Below are 19,393 nucleotides of genomic sequence, written 5' to 3'. Positions count from 1 at the left end.
TAATCAATTTATTTGGCATATATCTCTCGAGTGCCATCAATACTATCTTCTAATACGATCGACATCTGCTCTTCGCTTACACAGTCAGCCTGGACGGAGTTAAGAATTTCTCTTAGGAAGGTGTCAAGTGAACTCTCGAGGCAAATTTTTATCGGCTCGTTTTAAACAGACGTACTTTGTGTTTATTTTTGGTGTGTTTCGGTGTTACGGTATTTGGTCTCACTTCAAAAACCTCGGGTCACTAAGCAATGTATCTGTCACAATTCTCCCTTCTTGCTCAGGATTATTTAATGCTAAGAGGCCCAGTATGCAATCATTCACACTTTGAGTAGGCTCCTGAACTATTTTTCAAAATGTTTTTCTGAGAAAGCATTCGAGTAAATTTTGGATAATGTTTTATGCCTACCGCCAGCTTTAAACGTGTATTTTTGACAACGTATTGGGGATAGATTGAAATCACCTCCAACTTCAATTGTTGGAGTGGAGTATCTATTTGACATGACTCAAGTTTTCTTTGAACTGTTCAACAACTGTATCATCTGAGTCAGGGGTTTGGTAAAAGGAATCAATTATTAATTTATTGTAGTTGTCAACAGCCTCTCCCTGTGCTAAATCGCTGGAATCACCTACTTCAATTTCACCACAAGGTAAACTATTTCTGACAGCAATGAACACTCTACCACCACAGATAGGGCCTTCGTAAAAATTTCAGCTGAACTTATTTCCAGCTTTAGCCAGCTTTCTGTACCTATAACTATTTGAGCTTCAGTGCTTTCTATTAGCACTTTGAGCTCTGGTTCTTTCTTGATGTAAGTACAACAAGTTTCAACTACAATAGCAACTGTTGCTAGGTCTACTTTCCTGTGTTTGTGCACCCTTTTAGACTGGAGCCCATTCTGTGGTTTCTGAAACCACCCAGTCCCCTCCCCCTCCACCCCACAGCCCTCACTACCCATCTAGCCACTTCCTTTGTGTAGTCGACTCCTCACCTACTGAGCAGGACCCGCAAACCCGTCACCCGTCGATGTTAGTCTCGGAATCTGCAGTCTACGAGGTGGCAGAACTTCCACAATCCGTACCGTACTGTGCACCTAATGCTGGAGCTCCCACTTGCCAGTAAACCGAACCGCCGTCAAAGCCGAGATCTTTCCTACAGAACAGGATAAGCGGCTGACCCTGGCTCGGGGGACTCTGTCGACCACAGATAGTACTCGAAACCTGTCCGTCACGAGAAGCAGGGAGGCCCTCCGATCGGCCCTTCGGAAAGTATTTCACTGCCCGCCACACCACGGGACGAACTCTGGCTCGACTCCAGGTGAGGGATCGTACTCGATGCGGGCAGTACCCGGGCGGCCACAGTAGTGGACCGACTGGGGAAGACGTGGGACGTTCCGGATGTCCCTCCCACCTTCACGTCCGGCCTGCAGCTGCGAGCGGAGGGTCACCGACTCGGCTCGCGTTCGAACACCGCGGCCACTACAGTACCTGTCTGTACTAAATATGACAAAAATATATTTCAGACAGTAAATAAACATTAAACCGTGCCTGATAAATAGACGAATACAGACAGAATTAGTGTCTTTAAACTAAGGAGCACAGAGGAAATATAAAATAAGTTACTTCTTATGAGAAGCAGTATCAAACTCACTGATGAAAGCATTTTCCTCTGATGTGCACTGCAGTAACAAAGCATACTTTCATTCAATGACGGATGGAGCACTGACAATACCAATGTCAGATGAACAGTTACACACACACTGAAATATGTGGCTACAAGGAAAGATTGTAGCTCCACTCTAGTAGAGAGATTATTCAGTAAAAAGGTTCGGCTGAGACAAGCCAAAAAACAATGGTGAAATTACACTTTCAAAAATTACAGCCAAAGAAAAAGACGTGTGTCAATTTTCAGTATGTTGGAAACATTTCAGATAAAATATGCTAAATCTTTAAGGGAACTAATGTTTCCATCGTATTTCAGATAGAAAACAATATCAATACTTTATTAAAGAACATGTCAGATAGAAAACCACTAATTCGAGATGCCAGGGTGTACAGAATTGCTTGTGACCAATGTGAAAAATTCTACACAGGTCAAACTGGTAGGCAGTTGAGAATACTTCCGGCAGTCCAGTATCTCTGCTCTAAGCACGCTGAGCATACAAGTACCCTACAGGTCGACCCCATAGGAATTTAAGATAACTGCATAAACTTAATAAAAGAAATTACATGGAACTATCAAAAGGAACAGAAGTATTTTGCCACCTGCAAATTATACCAACAAGCCATCTTAAATGAGCAGAAAGGGTTTAAAAATAAAAGTTTTCTGGAGAAATTCATAGATGTTCTACAACTCAATGTGACCACCTAAATTGGCTAAGATGGTTTTTCTGGTAATATAAAGAATGCTTGACTATATGTGGACCCTCCCTAGCACGTATCTCTTTATATGACTGACCTGTACTGATAGTTTATAAATCTAACGAATGATATTGTACTGTACTATGTCTCAATACATGTTGGGAACTGGCCTTTGTAAAAGTTGTATCATTAAGATGAATGTGGTATGCACACCCATTTATATTTTCAGTTTATTTCTTCTGACGAGTAGTTAATGAGGGCATTTTAAATTGAAAACTTTTAACTGCATTTAACAATGCAATACTAGCATTTTTAAAAACTAATAAGAGAATTAAAAATATAATATGTTATCTAGTACTGACAACTGTACAATTTATGTAAAAGGTTACACTGATTTCTCGTACATCACTTTCTAAAGTTAATCAAGTCATTAGTAGTGTAATGAATTTCAGCTTCTACTATATTGCAACTCATAATGTATTTTTAAACTAGTTCCATAGTGCGCAGGGTATTTGTGCATCTATGTTTGATTATCTATTTGAGCAAAAACTACATACACATGAAAGCAAATGTATGTCTCCTTTGATTGGCAAAAGAGTAATTGGGAAGTTCTCTCTCTAAGTAGTTAGTAGTAGTAATGAGACTCGTTTTTACAGCAATGTACATAACTAATATTGCAGTACATTACATACTTTCACCTATTTCCATAGCGTGCAGATAATCGGGACTCCTATACTTCATAATTTTCTACAGCAAACATCACATACACGTGAAAGTACATGCTTCTCTCCATAAATTAGCAAAAGATAATTAGGAAGTTGTGTCTCATACATCTGATGACTATGTCAGGTTAGACTAATAATCTCAGTGTGCATCTACAATAGCATTGCACTAGACTATCATTCCTCAGTTACTGTATTTGTTTTCTGAAATGAAGCCTCACCTACTAGAACACTAATGGTGCCATGGGTTGCCTGAGGTCTAGGTTTGTGAGCTAGTAAAGTGCTGCATGGACAATACATGTTCTTATATAAAAACTTCTTGGACTACCAAGTCACAAAGAGAATTTGATGAGACAGAGAGAATAGAGCCGAGGAGCAGGAGGAAGGGGGGGGGGGTGTTATGGTTTGACTGTAAAATTTGAAATTAAATAATTTATGTGAGTTCAATGTACATAAATTTTACAAACATGATATTTGCTAATGCTTATTTAGTTTTGTATGCAAAAGTGACACAATTTTTTGGGTATAATGTGTCCTTGTCACCGCAACTAATAGACGCATCTTAATTTAAATGTTTACCCATTTCATATGTGATCAAAGAAACAAAACAGTAGATACGGTGGCAACGCACAACTATAACCTGATGTCCTTTGATGAATGTGTAATATTTTCTTCTTTTAGTATTATAAGTTTATCTATGGACTGTTTTTGGCACGTGCACTACGTACAGATGAAATAGTATCCTCTCATACGGATCCTGTTTGTACTGGGCTTGTGACGGTTGTTTGATGTTATGGTTAAGTGTGTACGAGCACATACTACCAGACTTCATTAAATAGTGGAGATGCTGAGTCACTCATAGGCAAAACAAAAAGACTGTCACACAGTCAGCTTTCGGCCATTGTTTATTGTGTGACAGTCTTTTTGTTGTGGCTATCTGTAACTCAGCATCTCCACTATATGGTGAGTAACTACTATCCTTTCTGCATTATTGCTACATTCCATACCAGCTTTTGCACTGTTTGATATTACCACACTACAACAGTAGAAACTCAATGAAACAATTATTGTGATAATTTGTCACTTTTCATACTTGTTGCTATATTTGGCATATAAGTATTTTTGACCAATTGATGTGCATTATGTGTATCCAATGCTTCAACTTTTTTTGCACCTGCTTTCATGTGTAAAACTGTAGAAAATCACAAACTTGTATGTCTTGTACTTTCAGTATCTCCTAGGAAGATTGTCGCCCATACCAAAACCAGTAGATAATTACTATTAAAAACAGTCTTGATCACAATTTATTTTATAAGGTGACCGGTTTCGACCACTGCTGTGGTCATCTTCAGACCATTGAGTGGAAACCCCTTTCTGTTGGAGAATCACAAGGAAATTGATACATTAAAACAGATAGCAGTTGCTAACAATTATAATTCCCATCAAGTTGATCTGTTATATATAAAAAAAAAAAAAAAAAAAAAAAAAAAAAAAAAAAAAAAAATGATGCCGTTATAAATTCCAAGAAGAGATTTACACAAATGACATACATGGGACCTATCTCAGATAAAATAAATAAATTATTTAAGAACACAAGCGTGGCAATAGCATTTAAAACTAATAACCCCCTACAGATGAAACTGAAACACACAATTGGAGACTCAAATAGATACCAAAAGTCAGGTGTTTATAAAATAATATGTAATGACTGTGAGAAACAGTATATTGGCCAAACTGGCCGAAACTTTTTAACACGTTTCAGAGAACATACTACTGGTGCTGCACGTATCAAATCAATATTCGGTCAACATCTTGATGAATACAATCATTCTGAGGGTTGCATTTCTAGGAATTTGAAAATATTACATACTGTGCCAAAAGGACCACTGCTAAATACCTTAGAAGAAATTGAAATTTTTTCACTTCACAAAAGTAATCCATTATCTGTTTTAAACGAACAACTTCAGTTCAAAGACAAACATTTCTTTGAGCTTTTCGATGATCTGCTTTAGAATGTCTACTCTTCTGTATTTGTTTTAAAAAAAAAAAAAAAAAAAAAAGGTCTTTCTAATTATTAAGACTTTTAGCAAATAATTTTATCTTTACATTGTAATTGTATTTTACCAAACATTTTTTTTTTTTTTTTTTTTTTTTTTTTTTTGTGATTCTCCAACAGAAAGGGGTTTCCACTCAATGGTCTGAAGATGACCACAGCAGTGGTCGAAACCGGTCACCTTATAAAATAAATTGTGATCAAGACTGTTTTTAATAGTAATTATTTACAATTTTATTGATCACTGCTGTTCCCATAATGCATTCAAAAGTAATAAAACCAGTAGAGAATAAATAAAATTGTACAGCTGTTGGGACAAAAACGTTTTTTTCCCCCCCGAATAATTTGAAGGTGGAATATTAAACACATGTGTTGTTACATTGTATGTAAGGGGGCACAGCATGTAAAGAAGTCTGAAGCCACTATTGTAAAATCATCGTGAGAGACCGCATTCGAGTGAATTAATACTCAAAATATACTGAGCTCAACCTTTCTTTTAGGTTTATTTGGCAACTAATAACAACAGTTCACGTGTTAAAAACCATTGTTTGTGTGTTTCGGCCCATAACTATATCATCACATAAAAGGACTTAATACACAGCATACATAATGTAAGTTCTTTTATATCACTTATATGTATACAATGTACTATATACAGGGTGTTACAAAAAGGTACGGCCAAACTTCCAGGAAACATTCCTCACACACAAAGAAAGAAAATATGTTATGTGGACATAAGTCCGGAAACACTTACTTTCCACATTAGAGCTCATTTCATTACTTCTCTTCAAATCACATTAATCACGGAATGGAAACACACAGCAACAGAACGTACCAGCGTGACTTCAAACACTTAGTTACAGGAAATGGTCAAAATGTCCTCCGTTAGCGAGGATACATCCATCCACCCTCCGTCGCATGGAATCCCTGATGCGCTGATGCAGCCCTGGAGAATGGCGTATTGTATCACAGCTGTCCACAATACGAGCACGAAGAGTCTCTACATTTGGTACCGGGGTTGTGTAGACAAGAGCTTTCAAATGCCCCCATAAATTAAAGTCGAGAGGGTTGAGGTCAGGAGAGCGTGGAGGCCATGGAATTGGTCCGACTCTACCAATCCATCGGTCACCGAATCTACTGTTGAGAAGTGTACGGGCACATCTACTGAAATGTGCAGGAGCTCCATCGTGCACGAACCACATGTTGTGTCGTACTTGTAAAGTCACACGTTCTAGCAGCACAGGTAGAGTATCCCGTATGAAATCATGATAACGTGCTCCATTGAGAGTAGGTGGGCGAAACTAAAATGAGCTCTAACATGGAAATTAAGCGTTTCTGGACGCATGTCCACATAACATCTTTTCTTTATTTGTGTGTGAGGAATGTTTCCTGAAAGTTTGGCCATACCTTTTTGTAACACCCAGTATAAAGTCCTTTCAAGTGATGTTCTGATGCTGGGCTTTGCCCAAAATGCATAAACAAACAAATATTTTTAACAAGTGAACTGTTGTTGTTAGTAACCAAATAAAGCTGTGAAAAAGAAAGTGTGCTCACTAATCACACAATGTTGAAAGGCCTCCTGCAAAATTTTACGTAGCAGCATAAGCTAATAATAATAATTACCAAAACGAAAAATGAGCATTGCACATCCTAACATTACGGAGTCATCGAATACCTCATAATAATAGGGAAAATACGCAATACGTTTGGGACTGAGACCTGTCAGCCACAGGCCTGCACACACTACCGTCTCGGCCAGCAGAGAGCAGGCCGGGCTCAAGCGCACCACCAGCTGTCAGGTGACACTTTTACGTCTAGCTGTTTTTCTGCTGAGGATTTGCAATCTGTGCTTATTTTCCATGAGTAATGCAGGTGTCATCAGCAAACAGACAAAAAATTCAATTAAATTAACTTTTTATTTTATAAAAAGAATTAAGGGCATGGAAGTTAATTCTTTTCTCACGCTACTAAAAAAATAGCAGTTTTTGCACTATAACAATGATTTAAAACTTTGTGATTGTGGGGGGGAAAACGGAGAAGGGAGAGACAGACATCAAAATGAAGTTCAAGGCTGTAAAGAGAGAGGGATATTGAATTTTGTTGGAGACTACAACATAGTGTATGCTGATGGAAGAACCACATCTATTTGCTTCCCAGATTGCAGGTTGATATTGCGAAAAAATTCATTTACAGAGAAATGGGTACAGGATTCTGGGTTTGCCAAGAAAGTAGATTTAACTCTTTCCAGTTCGGGCACAATTCTGCGCTTACACGGGGCTGACTTCGACTCTTTTCCGCGATACTGGTGTAGTTTGCCACAACTTTTCACATAAGTAAAGAAAAAACCAGCTTCACAAGATTTATGCTGGAAATATAGCCTATTTTGTGCCAGTGATGGTACAACTTTCTTGTGAATTCATAGTAAAGATTGAGTTAGCCAACTGCTTTCTGTTGAAACAGACATCCACATTCTTTCCTATAAGCTGAATATATGTGGAAAAAGGTGCCTCTGAATGTGTGATACTGGTGGTATAATTACCTTTGAACTAAAATACATTTTTTTAATATATAGAGAGCAGATATTTTTATCTTTAAAACCACCATATACACACTACAAGGAAAAAATGTACACTGGTGAACCAAACTTAAGAACAAAACTTACATTCGCAGGACGTGTCACTGCCGAGTGCCAGAGCTCGATGAGACTTCATCCGTAGATAGATATAGCTGTTACACTATAGTACTGTAGGTAACCGAAAGCAATACACAACGAGATGGACAGAAATGACACTTTTACTGAAGGGGGCGGGAGGTGGCGAAGAGAGGAGGAGGGGAGGACGACACAGTTTTTAACGTGGTGCGAAATCACCACAGACGACAGTGCACGACCTACAATGAGCTCCTGTGCTGGCCTAAAAGGTCACTAATAAGTTCTCACAGTAGATCGTTCTGTTACTCCACCAGTGGCCGATAACTGTCGAACTGTCATCGGCGTACGGACGTCCCGCGACACACCTCGCCGACACTTCCCGGACATTCTCACGGGGATTTACACCGTGGAAACGGGCAGCCCGTTGCCGAATATCCTGTCTCGTGCAAAGAGCCCCTCCACCTGGACTGTCTGACGCAATGACGCAATGTCGACCAGAAATATTAAGTCGGAGTCAGACGCACGTGCGGAAGGGGTCCAGTGTCACAATAATGTCGACCCGTGAGAGTGACGTGTTCAAAGATTTGGAGATCAGTGCACCGTGGAACATTACGCCTACCCACACCGAAACACCCGGAACGGCAAAACAATCGCTTTCGATGACGTTAACGGGTGCTCTACGTATTTCCACTTCTCGTCGTAGGGTACGACCCTCCAAAGTTATCGACTGCTGCCGGAGGAACGGAATGCCCTACCGCGACAATTCCTTACCGAGGTCACGGCCACCACGGAAGCCCGTCACAGAGCAAGCACTGTCGTCTGTGACGATAAAACACAAACACCCTATTAAGAACCGATCTGTGCCTTTTATAATGCCTACGGGCCATCATAAATCACTCTGATTTCAGTGTAATTATTACCCTCGAATAAGAGCGTCATTTCCGTTCGTCTCACTGTATACTCCTTTCAGTCGTCATCTGTGTTACAGTGCAGTAATTCTTTCTACGTACGGACCGAGTTTTTCACCAAACTACGTTACTCGGCAGTGGTGCGGAAGTTACTTTTGTCCTCAAGTTTTGCACACCGGTGTGTTTCTTGCGAAATAAGTATCAGAAAAGGTGTCAGTTTCATTGATCATTTGAGGTCAGACTTTATTCTTTCTAGCAGCAGGTCTACTGGGCGTCGGTATACTGGTGACTGACCGCGGCATCGGGCAGGTGCGCGACGTCGGCGGCCGCCGGGTCCTCCTCCCAGGGCGCGTCGCCGGCAGGGTCCCGCATGAAGCTGACGACAGACTGCGCGGTAAGCGGGCGGTCGTAGTTCTTGTGGAACTCGCCGTCCTTGTAGTGGCGCAGCACCACCGGCTCGGGGTCCACCTTCAGCTTGCGGCACATCTTGCGGGCCTCCCTGCGACACATTTCCGAAACTAGTTAACACCGACAAAACTGCTGCGCTCTCTGGACAGGCGAATGTGTGGAAAAATTGTAGGAAACCTACTTCGAAGTGCACCGACTCTCGTGAAAATTGTTAACCGAGAAAGGCGTACGGGACCGAGCCGAAGAGTTTAGGTGCGCGACAACACACAGACGGCACTGGTGATGTCAGTTTTTCATCGTGCTGTGGTCTGAGGCACGTTTGTGTGTGTCATCTCCCCCGACAGGAAACATCCTCAGAACTTACGAAGACGTGCTGTGCTAATTTCCAAATGTAAGTTATTTTGCGAGGTGAAACTGCCGAACTGTTCGTCGATAACCGCAGTACGGTCGAGTTGAGACGTCACTGGACTGCTGCTCAGTATAGTGGAGTTTCACAGGGTGCGTCCGAGTTTGTTCCAGAAAAGAATCGAGGTCCGATCGCTATCGTGCTAGGATGTACAGAGGGATCACGTACATTTTAAAAAAAATGAATAAATAGATACAATAAAAAAAGTAACAGAAAATACACAGAACTGAAATTAGACAACTTGTGGGCTCTAGTGCAAAATATAGCACACAGCACCAACTCCTCACGACGACATACTTCGGCCAAATTCTGTGATCCTTGACAGCAGTAGGCCGACGTCACAACTAGACGATTGTGCCCTTACTGATAAAAAATTCGGTAACTTGCTAAACGACTTTGCATTTGAAAATAAACAAATTACACCTTTAGAGCCTCCACGTTTGTCTCACGCAAGAGGGAACAGAGCGTGATTCACAGAAGCATAAATTATATTACTGCCGCTGTGAGAGCTCGCATTAAGTGACGAATATGCGAACAGCCTGGAGCTCTCCGTTTTGGTTCTTTCAGCCTATGGCTACTTTACTGATTATCTGACTTTCTGCAAACACGTGTGGCAGCCATTCTTGCAGAATTATCATCCATTACGTGTCACGGACTGAAGACAACCTCGAAAATTAGGGTCATATGTACTTGCAGTCACTGCGATGCACAGCCGTGATTTGACGGTATTGTCTATTGGTGAAACCTGTGAGGAAGTTATCAGTTGCACGGAAAAATCTCTTCCTGAGCTTCTTACTTGGATTAAAAATAACAATTTCAAATTACATTTTGACTTATATCAAACCGAACATCATACGGGATGTTTAAACTTAATGGTGACTTCCTTCTGTCCTCCTCAAAATTACTTGTCAACGTTGGAATAATTCAGTCAAGACAGTACTTCCACGATTAAATTGCCAACTGTTTCGTTTAGTGCTCTTAACTTGCACGCGAGTAGAAGCATCCCCTTTTTGCAAAACATGAAATTGAGAAATTTTTACGAAATTTTACAATTTTTTCGCAAAATGCAAAACTATATCTTTAAGCAAAATCGCAAAATGATCGAAGAAATTGTGTAGAATCACATCATTTGAAGTTAGCTGTGAAAATTCAATTCAACTTATGGCAATGAAATCTGAATATCGAGGCGAATCGATTCTACACCACTTCCTTGTATATCAGATAAACTTCACTTTTAGCACAAGGAAACCAATCAACTATGTCCAGCGCATTCTTTGAGGTGACGGTGTATTGCACGTTGGAAATTGTAGCTGATCACCGGCGACAGGGGTTTCAGGTGTATTTCAAGTCCTGTACGATATACGATCCTAAGTGAAGCATTATAAGTGAAAATATGATAATTTTGAAATTCACACTTTCTGAGTGAGGAACCATTGCAGAACAAATCAACCCTGCAAACATTATTAGGTTACTGTCAAGCGATTACAAACTATGTGCACGACAATGGACTTTGCTTACATTATTTAGTTGAGCATAAGAACACCATCCGACGCACGAGCCTGACAGCGACCCTGTCGCTCAGTAGGGTTGACTTTAGTGCTGTCTGTCCATTATGGTTCGGCTTAATACTTACGTATTTAACCAACAATGGATTTCGGCTAGGTGCTTTCCATGGTTTATGATTTCTCATTACACCAGCAGCTATGCTGTGAGCTGTTTAACAATCATTCTCAGTTCTTTGATATGTAATGTAGTACCGCTTGTCAAAGAACATATAACATTAACATTAACATTTTGTGTCATTTATTATGCACGTATAATGTCAAGAAGTGATGGATGTGTGTGAAGTGTTTCTACGCCAAAGAAATCACGCCTGAAAAATGAACTATGAACCCAAGCTTAAAATTACTGTGTTCCTATCTGCTCGTGATATTCTTTTTAACACAACTGACCACTTGACAGCTATGTTAAAAGGTGTGTTTTCTCATTCTAAGATAACACAAAATGTTATGAAAAGGAGCGAAACTACGACTATTATAAGAAATTTTATTTCATCTTTTCATAAAAATGATAATATTTCCAAGCCTCACAGGGTAAAATTCTCCATTTTGACAGATGAAAGTAGCAATATTGCTTCAGTCAGTTCTGCTTGCATTTTTGTGTGCTATTATGCCAGAATGGAAAGCATAATATTGAGCAAATTCTTCAGTTTGACTGAACTAATTACAGTGTCTGTAAGTGGGGCAACTGGGGCTAACTTGTATGAGAAACTCACTCATGCCTTAGTACAATATACTTTTCCATTAGAAAATGTAATTGGCTCAGAAGGCACAAATACTATGGTGGAGAAGCACAATTCAGTATCCAGTCGACTAAAAGAGTTTCTTCCTGGAAATGTACGAACAAAAGGCATTTGTCATTCGATTCACTTCTGTGCTGATAATGGAGGCAAGAGACTTCCTAGTCATAGAGAGGAATTTGCAACATGTGCACATAATTCTGAAAACTAAGTTGCAATGTTGGCTAGTGCAATTTCAAAAACGTATGCATCCTAAAGAACATAAAATACCACATCCAATGCAGACTCATTGGCTGTCACTACTTTCTTTTGTGGAATGAATGTTGGAGCAGTCGGATATGTGAATTTTATTTTTTGTTGCTCAGTGGGCAACAGAAAAGTTTAATAAGTGCAAAGAGATCTGCAACTTGCTCCCTGAGCCATTCATTAAATGGTATTTCCAATTTCTGAAGTGGATCTTGCCCAAATTTAATACAATGAATGTTTACTTTCAGTCTTCAAAAGCTGTAGTGCTAAATTTAAACAAATGGAAAAATCTGCTAAACATATTTTGTTAACCTACACAAAACAGAATTGCGTTCAGAAAGAACCTTTCGGTACAATTATTGTAGATCCTGTAGAGGTTGCAGATGAGACCAGTTTTATGGACATTAGCATGTATTTAGGTGTAGAGCTGCTGGAAGCAATGAAGTCAAAGGATGTTTCAGTTGTGCGTCACCCTATATCGGAATTTAGGGAAAGATGCTGCAACTTCTTAATTCGTGGATATAAAGAAATTCAAATGTGGTTTAAATTTAATGACCCTCTGCTAGAACATTTATCTGTATTATCTCCGAGAACAGCCTCGTTTCGTACGGAGAGAGAAGTTGCACCTACATTAACAACATTGTCAGATACTTTTTGTTTGAATCTGTATATGAAGGGAAAAGAGTTATGTCACGAGATTACTTAATGAATGAGGAAGAGTTAGAGATGGGACACCCCAATTTCCAAATTTTCATTATCATTTTCTAAAATTAATTTCCTTTTCAAATGTTGGTTTTCAACCAGATATTCAGAATGAAAATTTGAAGCTGCCTGTCTGCACCTACAGTGAATGGAACTCTCCCAGCATCACATTGCGTCAAGCAGTTCGGCTGCTGCTCCGCTACATTCCAGCCAACGGAGTCTACGATTGAAAGAATGACTACAGCCCATCTTTACCCATTGGAGGATGTACATGAAGCTGATAAATTTCCAACTATATCAGATGTCTGTACTGAAGTCAGCGACAGTGAGCAGATTCGTCTAGACAGGTGCAAACAGTTTTTAGCAGTGACACTGTTTATTTTTATTTTTTTAAAATTTCATTAAATACTTTTTTTAACTTTGGAACATAGGCCAATCATACTATCAGCATTACACCACGATGGTAGTAGGTGGGCAAGAATTGAAAAATAAAAATGTATTATATTTTTCAGCAAAAATTTTTGTAGTGATTTGTGTAATCCATTTGCAATGACTTGTAACAACACTGGTCGAAGCATTCAGTCTTACACTTTGTGATTCGTTTTTGTGCTGCAGTTTGTTAATAGGCTAGTGACAGCTTTCACCCGAGAAAAAGAATTTCGTCAGAAGGAATTTACGTGTTTGGAAAAATTATAAAGATACTTATATGCAAATACTGCAATGTGCTAACTGAGTGGCAGAAAAAGGACATGTGCCTAAAACATATCAATAACAATTCTTCCCAAACAAAGAATAAGGAGGAGGCACCAATGACAACTGGCGTCAAAAGGTGAGTTACTCTCACCGACATCAGTGCAGTGGCAAAACGAACAAAAACTGAGAAAGAAGAATTCGTATCGACCACTCGAGATTTTGTTGAGACATATTCCACTGGGAAAATTTGTTTGTCCAAAGTTGAGAGAGTGGATGAACAAATAAGTACCCGGATTGTGTAACATTACACATTTTTGAAAGGGAAGAATTCTGAGTTTAACTTATATTGATGCACAGTTCGGATGTGGGCATTCGGGGGCAGCAATTTTCCTAGTTTTATTAAAAGTAGACAGATTATGTTTTACATAATGAGATGAGATGTAGCTGGGAGGGAAGATAACACCTCCACACTTTCTTAGAACCCACCATCCTGTACTAAAAACTTACTCTTACTGTAAAAGCAAGAATGAGACCGAGACCTTGCGAATCAGCAATATTTGGACTTTCCTGTGCTGGCCACTTTTGTGCGGCAAGAATTTCAAATTGTAGAAATAGAGGACCTCCTCAACCTAACTAACTGCCACACATCAGCTTAACATTAACTGCACGAAGTACAGGACAATGTATCGAAGTTGGCAACCCTCTATTTAAACGTGCGTGAGTTGGCCACTCGACACGCGATTGCTGCGTGGTCGCTATATTGGCAATCGGAAGCCCTGAAATCGAACTAATATCGATATTTTTTCATAATATCAATTACTATGTTAATGTGGGGATGGGAATCAAACTGAATACACTTTTCGTACTCAGTACATTAATTATTATTTTGATATTAGAGATGGCAAGATATGAAGACTAGTGAGCTGCAACCATTGAACACAAATGCAATTGCAGGCACAATTCAAGCAGCACAAATGATGATCGAACAATCCAATACATTTCAGTACCCCCCGTGGTGTGGTTAAGATCTTATTTTCATTCAGTGATATTTGGGCTTAGGTAATGCATCCTGTATCCCTCATTCATTTCAAAGGCAATGAAATTAATAATTTAATTCCTTAAAAAGTGTTAAATAGTACTCTAATATGGGGTCTACTGACATTTTCAAGGTGCTGGAGACTTGCCCTCAACTGGAAGACTGTGGGAACGTTCTGTAGTTTGAATCCTCAAAGAGGAGGAGAAAAGTTAAAAGAAGCTGTGAAAGATGACAGTTTCAGTTCTTTGTGATGAAACGAGACAGAAAAGGACAGTGTGTGTTCACGGTCTTAATAAAAGTACTTAGTTGTGGTGACGGTACAGTTCAGAAGCTGTTTGGTGGGGGTGTGAAAGAAAGTTTGCAATTGGTAATGCCACAAAATATTCACAAACAATTATTAGTGTAATTAAGAGATTTGAAATTGATTGCTGAAATGTAATGTCTATAACTTCAGATTAAGCCCATTACATGGGCAAGTGTATAAAAGCAATTTGGGTTTTTGGTTCAGAAGGCTTACTACATGCACACAAATTAAACTTGGTTGGCACTGTGTGGGCTGTACAGCTCAGTGATTTCAACCATTGTGTTGTGCAGGCAAAATGTATCTTCATTTTTTGTCTGTTCTGTTTTAGCGTGCAAGGGTGCAAAAATAACTAAGGTCATACGCAGAACCGTAGAACACGAAGAGAAAGAAAAGGAGTTAAAAACGACTACACACGAAGCCCAAATGACGAATAGAAAGACAGCTAAAAACAGGGACTTGGAGAAAGGTCCATAAAATACACCGTAAAGAAATTAAGGTCCCAAACTAAAGATTAAATGTTCTTTACCATATCGCTACAGTGGATAAAAGTAAATGCGGTCGACTGCCCCCGTTTGCTAAAATGGCTGATAATCGTAACGTAAGTGGTTAAAAGAAGGGATTCCGTCAGGAAATGGCGAAACGTCAAAAGCTGAGGGCAATGAGCACAAAATGGGAGGAGCACCACTTAACAAATGGTTATGGCTAAAAAGACAGTGACCAATACACAACCTAAGTAAATTGATCTCCACACGGCGAGAGGGCCGAGAGGTTGTCCAAACTGCTGGGAGAGCAGTTCCCGTGAAGGGAGGACCGGTGGTGATACCAAATTTGGTCGGTCGGATTGGAGAAGAGACCAAACTACACTATAAGAGGGAACTACAATGGCCATAAAATTACAAACAACTGACAGAGAAGGAAGGAAGAAGGCAGAAAAAGAGCGGAAGGAAAGAAAAGGACAAATGACAGGAGCACGAAGGAAGAAGCACAGGTAGACAAGATAGACACTCGAGATAAAACAGAGCCCATAAGGAAAGGAATGGGAAGGCAGAGGGCGGGCTGAACCACCGAGCCCGGTCGAAGCCAGTCCGATCGGGCTGAAGGGGGGAGCGAGACGGCCTGCCAACCCCTCCACCCACTGATAAGGTTGAAGGTCCCACCCTTAAATAAAGCGATAAAAATCCCCACCACGAAAAAACCGTAAAACGAGATCAGCCACTGAGGCACTGCCAGCTAATACCAGTGGTAGCGAGTCAGGAAAGCTAAGAGGTGAACCACAGTCGACACTGATCCACGATGACAGAGAGGGGGATCCTCACGACGGAGGAGATAACCGCGAGTCAGCCAAGTACGGCCGATGCGGACCGGCAAAGGACGACAGAGGCTTCACGAGAGGCCCGTAAAGAGGACTGGCACACAGTTGTAGAATCCTTTATTGTTCTGAGCTCATTTGGCGAAGAAAGAGTGTGCCATTCTGCATTCCGAAGTCCCAAAACCTGATGACATAATGCCGAGCAAAGGTCTATTTCCGGAATGTCGATAGCAAGAGATGGCCTGAAAGTAGCCAATTTAACCAGTCGATAGACAAGTTCATTACCGGGGATCCCAACACGGCCCGGGGTCCAAATGAAAATCACTGAGCAACCACGTCGATCGAGGAGAGAAAAGGAGTTCCGGATAGCTATGACTGATGGGTGATGATGGAAGCACTGGCTGATAGCTTGCAAACTGCTCAAGGAGTCACTACAGATAGTCAAGGACAGTCCTGAGCAGAAGCGGACACCACAATTAGGGTGCTTTGGGGCACAGCGAATGTAGAGCGCGTAAGATATCAGCTGTTGTTGGCGCAAAACTTGCTGCGGTCGAATCCCCGCCTCTGCAAGAAGGCTAATCACGAGACTAGTCCGGAAGGCACCGGTCGCAAGTCGTACCCCACAACGGTGGATGGTGTCTAGTATCTGCAATGTCGAAGGTGAACCGTAGACAGGAGTCCCGTAGTCTAAACAAGACTGGACCGGCACTTCGTACAATCGCAAGAGAATAGAGAGGTCTGCACCCCACGTGGTATTGCACAGAGATGACACTCAGATGTAACCAGCACGTTTTCTTCAGCTGGCGAAGATAAGGGAGCCACGTCAAACCGGCATCGAAGACGAGACCCGAGAAACGACGGACGTCCCCCACCTCGAGGGATCGGCCGTCGAGGAACAGATCCGAATGGGGACGGACTGTACGGCGACGGCAGAAATGCACGACACACGACTCGGCCACCGAAAACTGAAAACTGTGGGACTGAGCCCAAGATTGCGCCCGGTAGATTGCCCCCTGTAGACGGCGTTCTGCACCGCCCACGACGGAGGAAGTGACGTAGATACAAAAATCGTCAGCATACAAAGAGGGGGACACTGTCGGCCCAGCAGCCGCCACCACTCCATTAATGGCTACGAGAAAGAGAGGGACATTCAGCACGGAACCCTGTGGAACCCCATTTTCCTGCCAATGGGAAGTGCTGTAGGAGGAACCGACTCGGACCCGGAAAGAGCGACAAGAAATATAGTTACGGATAAAAACGAGCAGAGCGCCGCGAAGGTCCCATTCGTCAAGGGCGGCGAGGATGTGGTGGCGCCAGGTGGTATCGTAGGCATTATGCAGGTCAAAGTAGACTGCAACGAGGTGTTGCCGACGGGCAAAAGCCGACCAGATATCGGACTCGAGGTGGGCTAAGTTAACCACCGTAGAGCAGCCACGACGCAAACCACCTCGAGTCGATGACAAAAGGTCGCGGGATTCGAGGATCCAAAACGGCCGCCGACTCACCAGGCGTTTGAGGAGCTTACAGAGGGTGTCGGTAAGGCTAATGGGACGGTAGCTATCCAACTGAAGAGGTAGCTTCCTAGGCTTCGACACCAGAATAACAATGCTTTCCTGCTAATGGGTAGGAAATAACAACTCACTCCACAAGACAGTGAAAACAGTCAGAATACGACGGTGGCCAGCCACCGATAAATGGTTAAGTATCAGATCCGGTCCAGGAGCTGTGTCAGGACAAAGGGCGAGGGCGCTGGCAAATTCCCACTTGTTAAATGGGGCATTATAAGGCTCCGAGAAGTGAGAAACGAAAGACAAAGGCAGTCGTTCAGAGTGCTCTTTCAGGAGGAGGATACTGAGTCGATGCAGAGGCTCGGGCAAAATGTCGTGTGAAATGCTCTGCGACAAAGTCCAGATGGGTAAGGACAACACTGCGCACGGAAATGCCTGCGACGCCAGTGGGAGGACAGTGGCCAAAAATTTGCCCGAGTTTTGCCCAGACTTGTGAAGAGGGCATGTGTGGTCCTATGGCAGCTACATATTGTTCCCAGTAAATCCGTTCGTGAAATTCGATTCGGTAATGGGCCCGAGCGCAGAATCGTTTAAAGACCAGAAGGAGAGCAGCAGAAGGATGCCGCTTGTAGTGTTGAAGAGGGCGGTGGCGGTCTTTTATGGCTGCAGCAATTTACGGAGTCCACCAAGGGACCATCTTCCGATGGGGATGAGGAAGGGGCGGGAGGGGGGGGGGGGGGTGAGGAAGAAGGGATGGCTGAAACAGCTGCAGAAAGAATGGCAGCAGTCAAAGTCCGTGTGGACTCATCAATACTGCTGTGTGATAGTACAGAGGGGTGGTAGCAGAGGAGAAGGCACCCCAAACACCTTTAGAGAAGGCCCACCTGGGAGGGTGACAGAGCGAGATACTCTGAAAAAAGGCCAAAACAATCGGGTAACGATCACCGTCACGTAAGTCATCGTGGACACCCCACCTAATGGAGGGAAGAAGGCCGGGACTGAAGATGGAGAGGTGAATGGCAGAGAAAGTGCCGTGTGCCACACTAAAGTGTGTGGGAGCGGTGGTGTTAGAGGTCAAGCCCTGCCAGAACGGCTTCAAGTGTCCAGCCCGGGGCAGTAGTCATATGACTACCCAAAAGAGGGTTGTGGGCATTAAAGTCCCCTAGAAGCAGGGAGGGAGAAGGGAGACGTCGAAGAAGGGTGGTTAGGGCAAGGGATGTGGGGGGTGCCTATCAGACGGGAGGTAGAGATTACAGATTGTGATCGGAGTGGCCAGAAGGACCCCGACAGCAATTGCTTCCAGAGTGGTACGGAGGGGAACCCGTCTACTTGCGGACCGAGGTGCAAACACTAGCAGGAGCCCGCGAGGGGTCAATTTGGTTTCGACAGAAAGCGTGGAACCCTGTAGCGGGACTTTGAATTTCGCCACGCTACACTCGTTCCCTCACATATAAATTATACAGTCGCAGCAGTACGAGCACTCGACGGCAGACAAAATACTAAAATTGTAACACTTTTTTTTTTCCATCCGTCTATTGTCTCTCGAGAGCAGAAGCTTAATGCAGACGTGATCTGATTAAGACGAAAAAACTTATTAATGTGTAGACATTGTGGAAGTTGTTATGAAATTCGGAGGATAGAGAGAAGCAATTAAAATAAATTGCATTTAATATCAAGACGGTTTTGTATACATTAGAAATTTCTGGACAATGAAACTTATTGCAAGATTTCGGAGCAGACTTTTCACGCAGAAATGAAGTAGGAGATTTTTGAAGTCCTGGACACTGCACG

At 42.0% G+C, this 19,393-nt stretch overlaps 1 protein-coding gene across 1 annotated transcript in view; it reads right to left on the bottom strand.

The window, feature by feature from the left end:
- The window catches only part of LOC126428076 (protein disulfide-isomerase A5), a 139,998-nt gene that overhangs the window by 65,871 nt on the left and 54,734 nt on the right, over window positions 1–19,393 (bottom strand). The window contains exon 3 of the mRNA XM_050089965.1: window positions 8,986–9,190. Coding sequence (XP_049945922.1) covers window positions 8,986–9,190 — 205 coding nt within the window. The remainder of the gene's footprint in view (window positions 1–8,985; window positions 9,191–19,393) is intronic.

The sequence above is a fragment of the Schistocerca serialis genome, chromosome 12 (genome assembly GCF_023864345.2).
Source record: "Schistocerca serialis cubense isolate TAMUIC-IGC-003099 chromosome 12, iqSchSeri2.2, whole genome shotgun sequence".
In the NCBI taxonomy this organism is placed as follows: Eukaryota; Metazoa; Arthropoda; class Insecta; order Orthoptera; family Acrididae; genus Schistocerca; species Schistocerca serialis.
The sequence above is the reverse complement of the archived record's forward strand: the minus strand, read 5'-3'. Positions and strand labels throughout refer to the sequence as shown.